General features: G+C 27.9%; 1 protein-coding gene across 2 annotated transcripts; it reads left to right on the forward strand.

Annotated features, from left to right (window-relative positions):
* Window positions 1–408: 408 nt before the first annotated feature.
* Window positions 409–15,157, forward strand: LOC111632346 (retinal homeobox protein Rx3-like). 2 transcript variants are annotated; one of them, XM_023376755.1, is made up of 3 exons: window positions 409–740; window positions 10,245–10,462; window positions 14,541–15,157. In XM_023376755.1, exons 1-3 carry the CDS (start codon window positions 500–502, stop codon window positions 15,066–15,068), a joined length of 987 nt encoding a protein of 328 aa, XP_023232523.1. In that variant the 5' UTR covers window positions 409–499; the 3' UTR covers window positions 15,069–15,157. The 2 variants fall into 2 exon arrangements, with proteins under 2 accessions (XP_023232523.1, XP_023232524.1); XM_023376756.1 differs by having other exon boundaries at window positions 10,248–10,462.
* The last annotated feature ends 6,607 nt before the right edge of the window (window positions 15,158–21,764 follow it).

Genomic DNA, 21,764 nt, shown 5'->3' on the forward strand with positions numbered 1-21,764 from the left:
GAGAGAAAGGAACATTTCTATATAGAATAATGTTAGTTTATGGGCGAAACGATTCATTAAATCATCCAGATAAATGCAAATAATTTGCGGATTTCCAGGTTAAGTTATCGAGCGATTAAAGTCAAGTGTTTCCTGAAAACGGGGCAACATCCCCATCCTTTTAACTCCTCATCTCTAATCAGTCCGGCACACAACACTTAATTGCACAAATCTCGACTAACCTTCACCCTTACCAACGTGTGCCATTGGTTAGACGTTCGCTTCTGTCATATACAGCTACGTAATCCCATTGGTCGACGATCAATAGAACAACACGGTGCACTTACTTAATAGAAAAGGAAGGCCCAATCACAGAGAGTTGTTGGCGCGTGAAAGCCGAACCTCCACGATCTGTCTGGACATCGCGCGACCTCTCTGTGCCCTATCCACCTGCTGCATGGTTCAGATTATGGCTTCCTGACGTTTCGTCATCATTGGTGCCTTGAAACTCTATACAAACATGGACGTGGGTCTGACAAGTCAGAAGTGTACTGTTTGCCCTACAGAAAGAGCTAAGGCTTCCAGTAACGGACACGGTCAGGACGAAAATAGACCTAATACTACACCTACGCATACCATCGATGCCATATTGGGACTGAAAAGAAGGAAGAGACCCGCGGTAGATTCGGACAGTGTTCAACATAACCTAGAATCTCCCCTGTTGAGTCTGGTGTCTAACGAACGTGAACAAACCAATAACGGTAAGTCGGTAGCTAGAATGTTATATATTTTTTTTTTATTCGACCCTCCCTCTGTAACAGTAATTAAGATAATGGGTCGATTGTGGTGGACAATCGTGTGCTTTTGCCTCTTTGACATGCGGACAGCGTGCGACACTGGGCGGAGTACATGATTTATCTAGCTTGTACCGTTGGTTTGAGCCGTTGTAGCGCCTATTCGGTGACTGTATGCTAAATATTGCATGACACGTGATAAGACCTAATTGCGTGAATTTAAATATCTGTGGAAAATAATAAGATCTAAACGTAAGTCCCGTCACTTACGGTTTTGTAACTAAAGTCGATTTCCAGACCTTAGACCCTGTTCTTGTGTATCATTGATCAAATTAGACTCGAACAGGACAAGTTTCTGTTCGCGTGACAAGTTAGCATGTTACAATAATTCATACAAGTAAAGCACGGCTCCCATCTCTATACAAACACAACCAACTCAACATAAATGGATGACATTGAAAAGCCGGCGTAAAATTTCGTGAGTCGCCACTTTAATCTTATTTTACCTTTAGAACCTGGTATTCATAAGGTGATAAATCTATTTAACTTGAAAAATTACCTTTAAAATTACTCGATAATTTTTTTTCTTTGCTGAATTAACAAAATGTAACTGAGATATACAGAAAGACTTTCCACTAAACGTAACAATTTGTCATTCTCTCCTATACAAAAACAAAACTAAACCTTTATTTTATAATAAAAAAATGGCTTTAAAATCTACTTAAAAATTTACTTTTATACAAAGATAAATTAGTTTTTTAACTTAATAAAAATCGCTTAAAATTAAAATAAGATCAACCAAATGCTATCGTTTACAACACAAAAAAAAGGCCCTCGCATACAGCAAAAATACTCTTAAAATCAACTTTAAAACCTAATTTTATATAGAAAAAATCGAATAGATTTATCATTTTACCTATTTACATTACCTAAAATTAAACAAAGAATTATTCAAAATTCATTAGCGTAGGGTTTTTTTTTTTTTAAAGATCAATCATATTTGAGATAAAACTAATTGGTCCTATTATATGATTGAACTTTATTGATTAGCCTTTTTAGATCAATAGACTACATTAAGCACTTTCTACGTCCTACGTATCGCTCAATATCCATTATCTTCAATCTAGATAGGTTCTAAATTGGGGTGTTTTTTTTTTTATTTTATTATTATTATTACAGATACATAATCTATTCTTCGAACGTAAACAGCTGTAGAGAATTTTATATCATTAAAATGCATTAATGATATTTAAATTCCTAAGAAAATAAGGTTAAATATATTTTTAAATAAATCACGCATGATATTAAGAGCATTAGTAAATTATAAATGAATGTCTAAGCATGAATCGAGAATATTTTATTATATTTTTAGTAGATTAGAACAATGTTTCTTCTTCTTAATTTCTATTTTCCGATAGCATAAATAACAAAAATTGATTAGGTAACTCTGCTACACACATTAGCTTATTACTTTCCTAATTAAATTAAGCGATAGTGATTAAAATATAAAATTAAATACGATAAATCATTATTTTTCTTTTAATTTAAATATTAAGAAGTGTTTTTTTAATATATATATATATGTTTACGTATCGTTCTTACTTTAATCATTTTATAGTAGGCCTACGAAGTTTCGGATAATAAAATAAATTAAATTAATTATAATTTATGTTATGTTAATAACAATTATTACTATAATTTTTAAATTTGTAATGTTATATTTTATTACAAATTGTATAAGAAATTACACAACGCAGGTTTTATTCTTATGTTTCTATAATTAGAAAGATTGTTTAGCATTAAAATTCCAGCATCTTCCGCATCAATTTATCCTCCTTATCAGTTCAGCATCTTCAATAATTTACGATTATTTAATGAATTTAAAAGATTTCTATGAATATTTATTAATGATATAACATTATTATAAGAAATTTAACTTTAATGTATACATTTTAATATGTTAATCTTGATTTACAAATTCTTTAAAATGATTTTAATAATTATTTAAAGAAGGGCTTAACGTTTTTCTTTTTCTTTTTTTTTTATTTCCGTAAAACGAAATTGTTTAACAAGAGAATTACATCATTAAAATCCAGTTTTGGGGTTTATCTATTGTGTCTTTCTTGTTAATATTAGCAAATCTCTTTGAATTTTGTTGAAAGTTTCTTTTAGCAGATGCCGGCCATAAGCTTCATCCTGTAGAGTGACAGAACACTATTCACAAACCCACCTGTCAATACAGATTCTATGCTCCAGCGGATTTGAACAGTGGGGAAGACTACGGTACTTTGATGGACCTCCGTTGATATTGTTGGGTTCAGACGAGACGTATAATTTTGTTTACACACCGTTGTGTGTTAGTTCGTTGTTTACTCTACAATTGCCGTTGATAATCTGAGTCATTGGGTACCCAAGTCTTCAATTAAACAATAGCTAATGCTTCTATTCTTTTTCTTTTCCCATAATTTAAACCGATTTCATACAAAAGACATATAAAAGTCGAGTTGTAATTTGTCAATTTTCTCGTTTTCTATTGTGATTTTCGAATTTTGAACAGTAATTTATACTAGAAAATCTTGTTTCCGAACGTTTAAGAAGCGCTTACGTTAAGGTTTCTTTAATTATGATTTTTTTGTACAGTTTCTTATATAATTAAAGGCTTTTTATGTATAGTTTCTTGCACAGATTCTTCAATTAAGATTTGTTTATACTGTTTCTTTGTACAATTTATTCAATTAAATATTCACCGACAGTTTCTTCAGTTAAAGGTTTCGTGTACAGTTTTAAATCTTCGAATTAAAGTACAAACCAATACATTTGCCAATTACGTAGAATTAAAGTTTTAGATATATTTTTCTTTTAGTTTCTTACAGATAATTCTAATTTAAAACAGATTCATTAAAAATCTAATTAAGTCTTCTAATTGCTCTTTACAAGTTTAAACAAAAGACGAGAAGATTTTACTAAAGATTCGCTTCGTAAAGATCTTTAGTTAATGGATAGATTTTTAATGAAATAAAATTAAATTAAATCGCGTAAATCTCGAATTATTATTATTTTTTTTTATTTTAAAGATTCTTAAACGTTAAAAAAAAAAAAAAAATAGGAAATTTATTTATCTTGTAAAAATTTTATTTGTGAAAGTATAGTACATAGAAGTCTAATGAATGGGATGATGTACATTGATGTATAGAATTAGAAGAGCAGATCTCTTATTTTTCTTTGGAGAAACCCTTGGGCCTATAAAGGTTTATAGTCGGTTGCGAACTTAAGCTGTCACTAAATAGCCTTCCCTATGCTGTTGGCAATTGGGGGGATTTCTTTGTTCACAAGACGGAATGTTTCCCCCACCTGTACTGTAATTCTATATCTTTGCGCTGTGTCTAATAGCGGCTATTTAAGTTTTACCCATCAATGGCGGTACGAGCGATGAAAGGACAAACCAGACAGATGGAGGACTACTTAACTGAGCTTGTCACTTTGTCGACACCTTTCTACTTTCAATCTGTTGGTTCTCTTATTCAAACAGTTCCGTTCGACTAGTTTTTACCAGAATTCCTTCGGTAAGTAAAGATTAATCTTCTTTTAATCTGATTAAATCATCTTTGAAAAGAGGGATAAATGCTTAAAATATATCTTTATCAAATAAATAAATTGAAGAAACTTCCATAAGAAAACCAAATTTTCACTTAAAAAAAAAGCATGAAAATTGTTCAACAAAACAATTAATATTTTAGTTTAAAAAATAATTATAGATAAACAGATTTCGAATGTTTTTCTCGATTTTATGAGTTACATAGTTTTTTTTTTCTTTGATTCTCCATTCTCTATAATCTTGTTGAGATAGAAAGATCTCCAGGGACTAAAATCTTATTAGATCTATCTACTCCTGTCTATAAATTTAGTAAATGCTCTTCAATTGACAATTACCAAATTACTGCGTTAAAATTGTGATAAAGTCGTCTTAGGAGCGGGTTTTTTTTTCTGATTATAAGAGCATCAAAAATTGTAGAAAATATATATAGAAAATTAATGAAAACAACGACTTAAATCCATTAGCGAGTCGATAAAAATTATATCTAAAATAATTGTAATCATCAACGGGATCATGTTATAATTTATTAAAATAAACACGTAAAATTCGTTGTGTAATGTAATTAAAGGAAAATTTCATACATAATTTTAAATTGTATACAAGATAATTTTGAAAACTTAAGGATAATTTTTATTAATTAAAAATAGTGTGAGGATATTTAAAAGGATAAAAGTGTTTGAAGTGATTTTTTTAAGGCTATATATATATATATATTTTTTTTTATAGCATAAACAATGAAATTTCGAGAGGAAATTGTCTTATTTTCTTTCAAGAGAAATCAAGTGCAGATGGCATTAGATAAAAGCGATAGATATCGATTTTTTTGGTGTGTTAGAAGTTCCACTTACGAGTTGGACCAAAGATAAGAATGAATTCTCTCCTCCTAATGCACATCTGCTCTTTTACTAAGAGTATAACTCAAAAGGAATAGACCTAAATGTTTTTCAAATTGATATAATTAAATAAACAAAAAAAGAGATTTAATCCCTGATTAATTCTTCATCAATAATTTAAATTTACATCCATACGTCAGGCCTATAGAAAATTAGCGTATCAGACGAATGATATTGATAAAAAAAAAACAAATAATTTTCCAGAAATTAATCAGTTAATATTAAATAAATAATTATAAAATACAAAATTAAGTGTTATAATTTATGTTCATCGAAAACAGACAAACGAACGTACGAAATTATAGTATAAAATTGATTTTTTTTTTAAATCAAAAAAATACTCTTATTATTAAACTAAACTTGTAATTAATGAGAACACCAAGATAAATTTAGATCTATTAAAGATTAAATTTTTATAAATAATAATAACAATAATAATAAAGATGATAAATTGATAAATAATGACATTTAAATATATGCGATTACAGTTTCATAGCGCAATAAATTATATTTATTTTAATCTTTACAGATTATGTAGAAGGGAAATTTATGTATATAATTTACAATTGATCAATTATCGGAGTCACCGCAGGGAAAACAAATGCAGCCACAGTTTAGTGGCTTTAACTTCCCATCATTTTGCTTGGGGTGCGTGACAGACGGTCACGTTTACTATTCTATGGACAATTGGTCTTATAAAATCGAAATTTCGACGGAAGAACTAACTAAATCATGTAAATTATTAACGAAATATTTATCTTTTCTAATAATTTCAATTAATTATACGATGATTAGATAGGAGCGAAGTAATTGTTGTAGTTCACTTTTTTGTATTATTGTTACATCGTCGATGATAGCAATAAGTGAACCATCATTACACTAAGTGCAACAGACCATTCACTAAAGACATCTCTATTAAAGGATTATATAGAGAAAAAAGCCGATAGATCGGTAAAAAATCTCTCATTTTAAAGTCAATTAAAGACAATTTTACGGTTCTTTGGTATTTAATATATTTATTCTTTGTATAAATTTCGGAAAAATGTAACCAATTTTTTTTTATGATAAATGTATGAATTTCGAGCTTATGCGTGGGAATTTGTATATATTTCTATTGCTATTATACATACAATTAATTTTTATAATTTCTTGTGTAATTTCTATAGTTTGGGATAATGAAAAAAATTCAATTTTCACGCCTATCACGTCAGTTTTCATACGTTAATTCTCTTGCACGATACCCTATGTAAATGCTTTTGTTTATAACTTTCTAAAATTCAAACAATTTTATGACTAATTTAAACTGATAGAATATTCTTACAGCTTCAAAACTATTAAAAACAAAAATACTAGGCTAAATTTATATTAGTATAAGTAATAAGTTTATAAATAAAATATTATGATTTTGTTTAGAGTCACAAGGAAAACATTAAGATTATTAGAAATGATGCTCTAAACTTAGATGTATATTTTTACGTTTGCATAAAATGTTAGATAGAGTAGATGTAACACGAATGTTATTATATTTAGTCTGTAAATTATAGTATTAAGCCACGATGTATGCTCCAAAATGCTTNTATTTATTTTAATCTTTACAGATTATGTAGAAGGGAAATTTATGTATATAATTTACAATTGATCAATTATCGGAGTCACCGCAGGGAAAACAAATGCAGCCACAGTTTAGTGGCTTTAACTTCCCATCATTTTGCTTGGGGTGCGTGACAGACGGTCACGTTTACTATTCTATGGACAATTTGGTCTTATAAAATCGAAATTTCGACGGAAGAACTAACTAAATCATGTAAATTATTAACGAAATATTTATCTTTTCTAATAATTTCAATTAATTATACGATGATTAGATAGGAGCGAAGTAATTGTTGTAGTTCACTTTTTTGTATTATTGTTACATCGTCGATGATAGCAATAAGTGAACCATCATTACACTAAGTGCAACAGACCATTCACTAAAGACATCTCTATTAAAGGATTATATAGAGAAAAAAGCCGATAGATCGGTAAAAAATCTCTCATTTTAAAGTCAATTAAAGACAATTTTACGGTTCTTTGGTATTTAATATATTTATTCTTTGTATAAATTTCGGAAAAATGTAACCAATTTTTTTTTATGATAAATGTATGAATTTCGAGCTTATGCGTGGGAATTTGTATATATTTCTATTGCTATTATACATACAATTAATTTTTATAATTTCTTGTGTAATTTCTATAGTTTGGGATAATGAAAAAAATTCAATTTTCACGCCTATCACGTCAGTTTTCATACGTTAATTCTCTTGCACGATACCCTATGTAAATGCTTTTGTTTATAACTTTCTAAAATTCAAACAATTTTATGACTAATTTAAACTGATAGAATATTCTTACAGCTTCAAAACTATTAAAAACAAAAATACTAGGCTAAATTTATATTAGTATAAGTAATAAGTTTATAAATAAAATATTATGATTTTGTTTAGAGTCACAAGGAAAACATTAAGATTATTAGAAATGATGCTCTAAACTTAGATGTATATTTTTACGTTTGCATAAAATGTTAGATAGAGTAGATGTAACACGAATGTTATTATATTTAGTCTGTAAATTATAGTATTAAGCCACGATGTATGCTCCAAAATGCTTTATTTAGGCTTTAAATTACACGAAACAGCCTCTAAAATGCCCGAATTTCCTTGCAGTAGGCTCTAAAATGCCTGAAGTTGCTTGTAGCAGGTTCTAAAATGCCTGAATTTGCGTAGGTAAGGCTCTAAAATGCCTGAATTTGCGTAGGTATGGCTCTGAAATGCACGAAGAAAGCTCTTATAAAGAATTTCAACATGAAGCAAACTCTATAACTTTTAAATTCAGTTCATTCTCTATAAATTCAATGAGCCTTATAGACTTCTATCTTCAGGCATTTTAAAACCTAAAGGTTGTAAGGCCTCATTGAAGAATATATTTCATAAATTTAATATTATTAAACAGGCCCTAAATTTATTTCTAGTTTTTTTTTTCTTTGATTCTCCATTCTCTATAATCTTGTTGAGATAGAAAGATCTCCAGGGACTAAAATCTTATTAGATCTATCTACTCCTGTCTATAAATTTAGTAAATGCTCTTCAATTGACAATTACCAAATTACTGCGTTAAAATTGTGATAAAGTCGTCTTAGGAGCGGGGTTTTTTTTTTCTGATTATAAGAGCATCAAAAATTGTAGAAAATATATATAGAAAATTAATGAAAACAACGACTTAAATCCATTAGCGAGTCGATAAAAATTATATCTAAAATAATTGTAATCATCAACGGGATCATGTTATAATTTATTAAAATAAACACGTAAAATTCGTTGTGTAATGTAATTAAAGGAAAATTTCATACATAATTTTAAATTGTATACAAGATAATTTTGAAAACTTAAGGATAATTTTTATTAATTAAAAATAGTGTGAGGATATTTAAAAGGATAAAAGTGTTTGAAGTGATTTTTTTAAGGCTATATATATATATATATATTTTTTAATCCATTATAANTAAAATATTATGCGAATGTTTATAAAGTTATAGGCCTTCTCTATTTAATGCTTTAATTCTTAATATTAAATTACTTTTATCTATTTTCTTGTAGGCGAATTTAACTGATACTTCTCTTAATGTTTACGACTTTTATACAGAAGATATTTATATAAAAATAAATTATAGAGTAAATAATTCGTTAATATATCTTAAAATCGTAATTTTATATGGTTTAAAAGTCTTTATTTCTATTTATTCTGAATACGATACGTTGGTAAGTTATAGCATCCATTAATTGATACGAATTTAGCTGCATCTTCAGCCGCTTATAAAATTCGTTCTTTATAAAATTGTAAGCAGAATTACTTACAGTTGCTTAAAAATTTGCTTTAAAATGTTAAAGATATATTATTATTTCGCTAATGCTAATTCTATCATGCGTAATAGTAAGCTATGGCGAATTTAGACGTGACTTCTTGTTATAAATTACACGATTTATATAAATATCTTAAATTATTATTAAGTTAGAATGAAAGATTTATTTGTATTTTATATTTTCCATTATAAAGAAGTCATTAATTTTCATATATTTTATTAAATTTTCTATTAAAACTATCTTAGCAAAATTATTTATAAAATGTATAAATATAATATTAAATCTTTAAATATATATCCCAAAGGCTCTATTATTAAAATAATTGCAGAGAATAAATAATAAAATTGAAATTTTAAACGTTAAATTAATAAGAACCTACTTTAAAATAGACAAAAATCATTTTATAACCTATTTTTTAGCTTAGAATTTGTTATAAAGCTAGAAGTTAATTAAGATCATTTTTTTTATTATAAAATCATATAAATATATACATAAATTGTTATAATGTAAGAATAATTTTTGGCCTTAATCATATAATGTTAATAATTATCAAAAAATGGGAGGTTGCACATTGCGTGATCGCTTTATAGCGAAGTATTAAACGATACAGTAAATCATGGCATGAAATATTACACATGGAAATATCTTTGAAAAGATTTAATAATTTTTCAACGAATGCATTAAACGTTATAATTTTTCACCGGTTATATATATATATATATATTAAAGAAAATTGGTGAAAAATTATCGTTAAGAATAGCAAAATTAAACGGTTTAAAGATTATTCTACAAAAAGTAGCGACTAGAAAATGTGTAATTTGAGCCAAGAGTACTTAAAATTAACCCTCTAAAGTAGTTTACAAGGCTGACAAGTATTCTATTCACCAGTAGATCTTTTTGCCTTGGGGGTAAGCCTGGTGCCGCCAGTTTTTGGCTCCAGCTAATCTGTAAATAAGCGAATGTTTCACAAAGGCTTAGCCCAATTTCCTTCCCCGCTGGGAGCAAGGTGAATGGGAGAATGTTTACAACAGATGTTAGGTTAGAAGTTTTGACTGTTGTGGCTAACCGGCTTCGTTCTCTTTGGCAGCAGAAGGAGTAGAGAGACAAGACCCTCCCTCTGACGATTTGGGGGAAGATGGAGGTACAGACGACGGTCCTAAAAAGAAACATAGAAGAAACAGGACAACATTCACCACCTACCAACTACACGAATTGGAAAGAGCTTTCGAAAAATCTCATTATCCAGATGTGTATAGCCGTGAAGAGTTAGCTATGAAGGTTAACTTACCGGAAGTTAGAGTTCAAGTAAGTTATAGAATTTTTTCTTCACCTCTTTTTAAAATTTTTATTAAGATTTTATCACGATTTTAGTAACTCTCTTCTCTATTAACTAAGTTGTACAATTTGATAAAAAGAGTACTTGGTATGTTTACAAAACTTATGGCTGTTTTCACACAGAAGACGTCCCTCCAGGTCTATCTTCTTCACTATTGGCTAGAAACGTGTTCAGGAAATTGCATCTTCATTTCCTGCTTTAAAAGACGGGAAGTATCTTGGTAGAATCAGCTAGAAACGAATTAATCTCTAGGGAAATTAATATCTAGAAACAAAAATAGTAAAATAAAACATTCTTTCCTTTTATAATTTTTTTATTGCTAAAGTATACATTTTTTTTAAATATCTATTCAAAGTATATTAAAACAAAGTAGAGGATAAATCTACAGCTTTCTCACCGTGTAATAAAGCGTTATATCTCACTAAAAATACACAATTATCGTAAATGTTTTTTTATATTATTTTAATTTTAATAATTATTAACAGTATTTCAATTTAATTTATTAAAATATTCGAACTGAATGTTTTAGAAACGAGACTTTTATGTTTAAAATATATCTAAATGTCAGGCCTTACAAAGCCTATTTTATGTATCTAAACATTATATTAACGTCATTGAATTTTCAATACTTTTGAAGACTTTTTTTTTCTACTGTTATACACTTAAAAGATTCCAAAAGAAATTTTCTTTATCTCCGGGCGATTTCAAACATTTTTCACCGAAAAACCCAGTTGTTTAAGGATAACCTTTCTTTTAGAAAATCACAAAAAAAAATGTGATTCTTCCTGTGTAAAGAGTGAAGTTATTCTGTTCTAAGCGTCAACCATTTGTATAAAGTGCAACAGTCGCTTCTAGATGTTTTCCGAGAATGGAAATATAAATTTTCTATTTGACATTTCCATCCATGAATAAAAATTTTGGTCAATCTCTTTGAAATATTGGCTTTGAAACCTCTACAAAATTCTGATCTGGTATAAACTCAAAACATTCTCTTCACTTTTTTTATATATATATTCTTTTGTAACAATTCGTAAATTTAAATTTTTTTTTCCTCCTTTTAAACTAGTAGAAAAGCTACTTTATTCTTCGATAAATAATGATGCATGCAAGTTTTTATAATCTACAGAATTAAATTTAATACCTAATTAATTTTACTTTAAATTCCTTAATTAGTGAGATAGAATTTACTTAATCGATTGCCTTTAACGAATAAATATATTTAAAATAATAATAATAATAATAATAATATCTTTAAAAATACGAGGAAAAAATATAAAAAAATGTAATAAAATAACATTCTTTACTTAATTTAATTGCTTATACAAAAATCGAAATAATTAATTTTAATTAAATGAAGCTTTAAAGTTAATTAAAGATGTAAAATATTTTAAAATAAAACTTTAAAAAATTTTTTAGTTTTAACTTTGTATAAAGTTCGATTATTAAGTTAATTAATTTATTTGTATAATTATATAATTAAATCTTTGTTCCTTTAGATAAAATAATTGAGTTATACAAAGCGTAAAAATTTTCTTTAATGATGAGGTCAAGGTCAAAAATAATTTACTGAAGAAGTAATCTGGGGTGGAGTTGACTATCTTTGACGTTATCTGAAAGATTTGAATCTACAAGAATTACATGCAAATCCACTGAGATTCCTTGATTATTATTCTCTAGTCTGAAATTATTATTGCCCCTGTACGTCAGGCACGCCTGTATAATACTAAAATCTTACAGGAAAGATTGATTTACAGGGGCGCTAAAATGTTACTGTATCAGTGTAAATTTATTCTCTAGCATAAAATATAGTTGAGATTTGTGTAATTTATTAGTTTATACGTAAAAGAAAACCTTTAATATCATTTATACGTATAAAAATATTTCTTCTCTTTAACTTCACACTCCGTTTAATCTGGAATTTCGAACGAATAAAATGTTTTCTGCGTATGTGGACGTGTACAAAATGGAACCACCGAGATATAATTAAAGTACTATGTTTTAATTAGTCTACTTTAGTGCTCGACTATTCAATTTTCCCAGAATTGACGAGGTAATGCTTTTTATTTGTTATTACAACAAATAGGCTAATGAGTTCATTATATATTTATAACATTCATTATTTAAAACTTTGATGAGTTATGATTAAACTGGGACTTTTAACTCTGATATTTTAATTTGTTTTCCTACAACTTTTATACAGTTTACAAATAACTAAATTCGTGATTTATAATGCTTTTCAATGGTAAAATAACACGGTAATTTATTTGTATTATGATAACATTTTCACACCATTTTTTTCTGATATATTTTCCACCGTTTTTATATTTAAAAAACATTTTTTTTAAAGTAAAAAAAATATGATTAAAAATAAAATAAATTTGGTTCTGAGAAATGTTTTAAAAAAGTAGAGAGATTTATATATATAATTTTTTTTTTATTATTTATTCTGATGAATGAGGGAAAGGTTCTATGAATAAGAAAATAGCCTATTTTAGCTTTTAAATTTTGCATAAATATGAGTAAAAAAATGAGTTTTTTTTCTAGAAAATCGATATTTAGTTAATATATGATTATTATCTGTATTAAATTTAAACATTATTTAGATATCTTGAAAATGTATGTTAATGTTAAAATATAAATGTGTTTATAGGCTTTTAACAGGCCGAAAAGATCTATAAATAAATTTAAAATTTTGTTAATTTTATTTAATATTTTTTTAATGGGTTAATTCCTTTTTAAAATAACCTAATAATAATGTAAAGATATTCGCTACATGCAGCCTTGATATGCAGATCAGGAAATAATCATTGTTACATTTCAGTATAATGCTTATCTCCTAATTTATCTAAATAGTATTAAAGTCTAACTAATGATTATTGCATAATTTAATATTTAATTATATATAATTGTTTAAAATATATTTCAAACGTTTCCACTTATAAAATCACGTCAAAATAATCGTATATAAATATTTTAATTACGTATAATACGTCGAAAGTATTGAATGAAAGTTATTTATTGATTAAAGCAATTTAACTATTGCAAATCATTTAAATTCGTTGTTTTAATATGGATATTTTAATAAAGAGTAGTTGAGTCATAAAAACTAGTGAATAATATTTAAGATGGGAGTTATAAATGAGAGAATAAAGTAAAGAGAACTGATTAGAGCAAATGCTGATTACTAGTTTGACGTTTTGATAGCGTGATATCAGCTAATTCTGGCACTGTTCCTTATTCTTTGCTGTTCACTTCTTTCTGAATCCATCAGCACTCCATTTGTCAACCTCTGACCCCGAACTGTACCAATGGAGGGGCGGAGTATCACGCAATCGTCTTCTCGGATCAGTTTGTTACTTTTGACGGGCTGTGCGTGCGTCACGGCAATTCTGTCCACCCCTTGATACCGATATATGCATACTCGTCTTGCATACTAAATTCATTTAATGCCTAATGTTATTCAAACTAATTTTCTCTGTATCGTCAATACATGAATTACTCGTATCGTCGGTAATAAAGGTTCGTTTTTTGTTTTTTTTTACTTGTAAACTTGTAAAAATCAGTGTGGCAATTTTTAAAATAATTTAGAAATTTGTTAGTAAATAGAAGAGGAAGATGATTTCGTGACGAATTAAATATGATACGAGTGAATCATCACTCTTAAAATGTGATTAAGTAAATTATTTATTTACGAAAAGTCCATTTTTCTCCCCTCCTCTTTAAAGGACGTTGATCTACATTTTAATTTAAAAAAATAATTTTTATAATATGAATATTTTAGTTAATTTGAATAATTTCATGAATATTATTAAAAATTCTATTCACATAAACTTAATATATTGTACCGTTTTCTTATTTTCTAACGTTAAAAAATAAGTTAAGATGATGAATTATAATAATTTATCCTCTTCAATTATTCTTAGTTTATCGTAATTAAATAGCGACTTAATATTAAAGAAAATAATTTACAGTTTATTAAAATTGAATGCCTTATTTTTTTTTTAGCTTTATAAATATTTTAATTATTATTATCATTATTTTTTTTAGGTCTGGTTTCAAAATAGACGAGCAAAATGGAGACGACAAGAAAAATTGGAAAGTCAAAACGCGTTACGGACATTGGGTAGTCACGTGACTTCAGATTATTCGGGAGCATCCTCCAATCTTCCAAGGTCTCAATCACCGACTCCAGGAATTTCTCCGTCTCTCGGTACTTGCTCTCCAGCATCGACCAGTCCATCTGGTCCATTGACTCTAGATCCTTGGATCACATCTCCTCTGCTCGGTTCTTCGTTGACAGGATTGCCAGGATTCTTAGCTCATCCTCATACCGTATATCCCAGTTATCTGACACCCGCCGCTCCCACATCACTCGCGTTATCCGGAGGGCTCAATGGACTTTTGCCCAATTCTTCGGTTACGACAGCGGCATTGGATCCATCTAGTCCACTAAATCTTTCGGTAGCCTCCAACGAGAAATTGGCGGAAGATCCTCGAAGCTCGAGCATCGTTGCTTTGAGGATGAAAGCTAAAGAACATGTTGAACTGATTAACAAAGGATATGCCCTAGTGTAGATATTACCCTATCCATTAAAAAAAACAAAATAGGAATGTAAAATTTCTCATCTCGCGTATCATATGTTTTCGCGGATCCCCTGGTAGTTCCCATGTTTTGTTTCTATATTTTGACCAAGTCATATTAAAATAGATATGAAATTTATTCATTGTAAGCTTGGTTATTTAATAACGCGTAGGCAACACCATCATTAATTTCGATTCAAATTAATTATATATTTTTTAATCATTCAGAAAGATTTTTATGTTAAATTTAGACTTAAAGACAATTTATTTTATTTTTTAATTTTAACTTAACATAAATAAATTAGATTCTGATAAATGTTGTATGCAAAATTCATCTTGGCGAATGATTTCTTTTCATTTCAAAACGATGAAGTGTTTGATGCGAAACGTAGCTGATGTAATTATATATTAATAACGTAAAGGAAACAAGGAAAATATTAAAGAAAAAAAAATAAATTGAAAGAGTATTTAGCTATTTAAAGATAGAAAAATTACATTATTAATAATATATAATTTTCATCATTCTTGGAACATAAAAACTAGATTTTACTCTATGTTAATGTAATATAATTTGAATCAAATCTATGAATAGTTGAATATATATAATAGATTTATGTATAAAAATATATTTTTAGATGAAATCCAAAAATCAAGAACGGCACAGAAACAAAATTTCGGGACTAAAATTAAATTTAGTATAAAGGAAAAAAAAAAGATAAGGAAGATGAGAGAGAGAGAGAGAGAGAAAGAGATGCGTCATTTTCTAAGAGAGTGACGATGATTTTTTAGTGAATATTGGCTATTTTGTAATTACTAGAAAGAAAATAATTTTATTCGAATGAATAGAATGCACAAGATATTGCAAATGGTTAGAAATATTTCACTGTGAAGAAGGTGCATCCAATATTGCGAATTCAATCTATTTCACTTTCGCCAACACTATTATCTAAATTACATTGTGTTTGCCCCCGTCAAAATTGAATTCTATCTAATTCTTAGAATGAAGAGAAGTATATACTGGAGACAATAGAAGTCTCTAGCCAGTTTCCTGCTCTCAAATCGATCTAAAAACCAACTCTGAGTGTATGGTTCCTGCTTCATATTCATCGCAGGAAATGACACGGTTGCAATTTACTCTGGAATTGAACTGAAGATTCTGCAACTAGACTGGGAGATTAGCCAATCGAAAATAATTCCCCCATCTTCATAACCTTTCGAGATACTTAACACGCTTTAAACGATTATCTGTTTATGATTTCTAACTGAGAAATTATGCATTTTTTTAAAATATATTCGATAAATTACTAATTAACGGTATTTTAAATTATCTAAATAATTTTTTAATAAGTATCGAAATCCTGCTGCAGGATGCATTGACTTTTACCCCAATGTAACAAAATCATACAAAATATGAATAACAANTAATCAAGAAAAATTTCTTATTTTTTTGAATATTTCGTGATAAAAATAAGAACAGAATATTAAGTTTAATTGAGAAGTGATTGGATTTAGTAGTGTAATTAAAGCATTTCGATCATTGTGATGAATAATTAGATAGATTTTACGTAATTATTTTAAAAGAAAATATTTTAAATGGGTCGAAATTTTAGAAAAGGAACCATATTCGATAAATATTTTAATTAAAATACATGATAAAATTAAGAAAAAAAAGGAGAAAAACAGAAATTCTCTTGGCTGTACTCCAACAAATGCAATTATAAGTATATATAGTAGATAAGAACTCATCTTATTCTTGCTATAGAAAAAAATACATTAAATTTTATTAAATTATTTATATATAAAGTAAATATTTTATTTAGAAAAAAATTAATTTAAAAAATCGAATTTAAAAAGATGTATTTGTTTCAATTCACTCTTTGTTGCGAGTGGAGAATTTCATTAAATTTGATTACAATTTATTACTAAATTCGATTTTTTTTGTATGTTTTTGATTTAATTTATTTTAAAAAAATTGTAAAAAATATAATAAACAATTTTTTAAAAATAAAATTATAAATTTATTCTTAGTTTTTCAATTGTGAGAGGTTTACCGAATCTTTCTTCATAGAGATGTAAAGGGATGAGTTGGGAGCAGAAAGAAGATGCTGGGGAGATGAAAAAAATATTTTTTTAAAAATTGCGAATGTTATCACCCCTTAATAGCGCCATCTGGTATTGTAAGAATGAACTTAATTATTCATTAGAGCGTGAGATTAACTGAATGGCATTATAAAGCTTTTCTTTATGCATCCTCTATCAGCATCATTAGGAAATATGGATTTTATTTACTTTTGATAGATTTTAATAATAAAATATTCTTAATTTTTAAATAGAATCTAGTTAATTTTTAAAGATTTCTTTAAGTTTAACAGGAGTATATATATATATTTTATGTTTGCATCCTGAAAAATTATATTAATTTTTGTATAGTCAAATTTCTGTATAGCCGTTTATTGATATTATATATTATCCTTAATTTGTTTTATTTGTGTAAAGTAGATTAAATTATAATATATTTATTAAAAAATATTAATAAAAATGTTAAAAATAAGCAAATAAAAGCTGAACGGATGTATAAAAATATAAAAACAAATGTGTCATTTGTAGATTTTTTATTTAAAAATTTTTAATTTTCAATTTATAAAATTAAAGAAAAAAAAATTTATTCTTTTCTAATAAAATCTAATTTTTTTTCTTTCATTTTATATTAATAATTTTCTTATTGAAATCTAATTTTTTTTAAAAAAAACAACTTCTTTTCAACAAGAAAATTTAATTTAGAAAAATAATAATGGAAATTAATGAAAAGAATTTTTTAAAGCCGATCAAAAATTTAATTGTTTTATGAGGAAAATAGAGAATAAATATTTCCATCCAAATTTATAAGACGAAAGGAGTATGGAGAGATTTACATTATGCAGTAAGTTACAACCAATGAAGTTTTAGCTTACAAACGATGCCATTGGAGAGATGAAAGATGAGGGGGAAGAGAAAGAAAAGAAGAAAAAAAAAAAAAGGAAATTTTTGTTCTAATAACCAGTTACTATTGGAAGATCCATCAACACGATATTAGAAATGAGATTCAATGGAGCAGAGTCCAGCTGTAAAATTACAAACGTTAAAAATGATTACTGGTTGTGAGTAAATACAGTCGATAGCCGGCGGCTAATGGACAGGAGAGTTTTTCTCTCCTCCTAACTTAATTACACCAACAAGTGGTGAGGGTGGAAAACCCATTTTCTCTCAAACGTTCCGTTGAATCCGTTTAGCGACTGAACGGACTCTCAGTCGGAAGGGACCCAATTTTTGTCGTCCGGAAACTCAATTTGCAGCTCGACTGGCGCCAAGACAGTTACACAAATTAATGTTGAACTACGGACGATTTTCATAAGGACAAAATTAAATCACGCTGCCTCCAGCTAGACGAGTTCGTTACTGAGGCCTGTAATTAAACATTAAATTGTTTCCATCTTAGCGTCGACCGTATGAGGCCACATTTCTGATAATGACCTCTCGACGTCGAGCGATATAAATAAAGCTTGACTCGTAATTGACATCTACCTATTGACTCCAACGTTATGGCTCTCGGTTTTATCCCTCCTAACTATAACTCCATCGATTTAATAGTTATAAAACCTCCTACTTCTCATCTATCTTTAGTGATGCTCTTCTTGTAAAATTTAAGCATCTTCCACTCCTTTGTTTTGAAGTTAAATGATTCAGAAATGGCTCCGGATGATTGTACTTTAGTAAAATATAAATTTATGATTATATTGTACATACATTTGCGTGATTTAATGGATTAAGTGCCACGCGTGAGGATTATAAAGTTGATGAGATAAAGCAGGAAACAAGGGGTCGTAAAAATCTTAACCACATCCCTACTAAAAGCTATAACGTGTCGTTTTGGAGTAACGTGTTAAATGACGTCTTTCTTGGTATTTGGACAAGGGAAAAACAACTTGTCCAACGGGACAGTTGGCAGAAAAATGGTCCCACACTTTCCACATAGCGAAACTGCATCAATGGGTGTTGAAAAGTGAACATAATATACATCACACACTTCAGTGATTCCCAAGGGGACTGTTCTACCAATGAGTGCACCGGCCATACACTCTTCACTATACTTTATGATGTATACAAATTACCCATTTTCCACATGGTTAAATGAAAATTGGCGAGAATAAATTTCAAGATAAATAGAAGTAAAATTGAATGGTTAGTTAAAATGTATACGCATTGTTAGATAAATTTATGATATTTCCATATATATATAATTACTATTCATTATTAAACACGTGTAGAAAAATTATAAATTTATTCTTAGTTTTTCAATTGTGAGAGGTTTACCGAATCTTTCTTCATAGAGATGTAAAGGGATGAGTTGGGAGCAGAAAGAAGATGCTGGGGAGATGAAAAAAATATTTTTTTAAAAATTGCGAATGTTATCACCCCTTAATAGCGCCATCTGGTATTGTAAGAATGAACTTAATTATTCATTAGAGCGTGAGATTAACTGAATGGCATTATAAAGCTTTTCTTTATGCATCCTCTATCAGCATCATTAGGAAATATGGATTTTATTTACTTTTGATAGATTTTAATAATAAAATATTCTTAATTTTTAAATAGAATCTAGTTAATTTTTAAAGATTTCTTTAAGTTTAACAGGAGTATATATATATATTTTTTATAGCATAAACAATGAAATTTCGAGAGGAAATTGTCTTATTTTCTTTCAAGAGAAATCAAGTGCAGATGGCATTAGATAAAAGCGATAGATATCGATTTTTTTGGTGTGTTAGAAGTTCCACTTACGAGTTGGACCAAAGATAAGAATGAATTCTCTCCTCCTAATGCACATCTGCTCTTTTACTAAGAGTATAACTCAAAAGGAATAGACCTAAATGTTTTTCAAATTGATATAATTAAATAAACAAAAAAAGAGATTTAATCCCTGATTAATTCTTCATCAATAATTTAAATTTACATCCATACGTCAGGCCTATAGAAAATTAGCGTATCAGACGAATGATATTGATAAAAAAAAAACAAATAATTTTCCAGAAATTAATCAGTTAATATTAAATAAATAATTATAAAATACAAAATTAAGTGTTATAATTTATGTTCATCGAAAACAGACAAACGAACGTACGAAATTATAGTATAAAATTGATTTTTTTTTTAAATCAAAAAAATACTCTTATTATTAAACTAAACTTGTAATTAATGAGAACACCAAGATAAATTTAGATCTATTAAAGATTAAATTTTTATAAATAATAATAACAATAATAATAAAGACAATNTTATGAGCTTTAATTGGTAAAGAATTATATTTAATTGCATTGAAATCCTTAATTTTTCTCATTGGGAATGTTTCCTTGTACAAACAATTACATAATTAACATTATTCGAGTTCTTATTGACGTGTAAAATAAGGAAGAATCTTAAAAAAAGTACCATTGATGTTGGAGTTAATTATAAGCTTTCGGTTTATATATATTGTATTAGGTATAGTTTATGAATTGAAGTTAATGAATTGCTTGAAAAGACATTACTTGTTGATGCGAATATTGAAGGACTCGGCAATAAAAATATATTAATTAAAGGTCTGATCAAATATATTTTGATTGACTACTAGAAAATAATAATTTTCATTTATCTATATTTACAACATGTAAGGAAATGTCAATGATAGAATGATTGTAGCTTACGTACAGGATACTTTTGAAGAGGAATAAATAGTAGTAGAGTGAGAATTATGTTAATAAATTTATTTTAAAATGCTTTAAATTTTATTATACTTCCTGGATTATATATAGAACTACGTATTTTACATTCTAGTAATTATTATTTTAATATATTACGCTTAAATTCTTGTTGTAAAACATTCGAAATCTGTGTTTAAGTACTACTCCCTTTACCTGGAAAGATCGCCTGGAGGTCCTCATAACTGACAATGAATGGGTAGATTTCGTCTATAAGTCTACCCTTATTTGTTTAGCTCGGCCTTCATCTGAAGTCCAGATAAATGCAGGTACTCAGTTGAACTTCAAGTATTTTTGGGTGTCTTATCACCTCTATCTCTTCCATTGTAACGTCAATGCTAACGTATACAGACTGGATACTGATATAAATTAATCTACTTTAAATTTGTTTTTTTCGGTATAATATATACATTTTTAGGCATGTTTTTCTTTAATGTATGCAAAATGATGAGATTAAATTTATGAAATAATAATTTTTATTTAGTTTAAACTTAACTGAGGGGGAGAGGGAGAGATACTAGTTTAACAATGTGATATTCCTATAGATTTAACCCATAAATATTCACTGGATACATTTAGAAATTCAATCTATAGATTAATATTTTCATATATTAAACGTTCATTGTTTATGTTTGTCATTGTCCATATTCATTATTAATTTATATTTACAATGTGTTTCAGTTTCACAAATTAAAATATATGAAATTGAACGTTGAGAATACACAAAGGATTAGTTTATTTTTCTATAGAAGCAAAAGAAGCGTAGGAGCAATTTGGGAGGATCTTCGAAGGATATCGATTGCTATCAAACGTTGACACTTCAAATATATTTTACGAATAGAGTCTTGGACATCACTAACTAGATGGCGCTATTCGTATGCCACACCAATTTACTTACCTTGTTGAATTTAACGCT

The sequence above is a fragment of the Centruroides sculpturatus genome, unplaced genomic scaffold (assembly GCF_000671375.1).
Source record: "Centruroides sculpturatus isolate CEXI.00-Female unplaced genomic scaffold, Cexi_2.0 scaffold766, whole genome shotgun sequence".
NCBI classification, from domain to species: Eukaryota; Metazoa; Arthropoda; class Arachnida; order Scorpiones; family Buthidae; genus Centruroides; species Centruroides sculpturatus.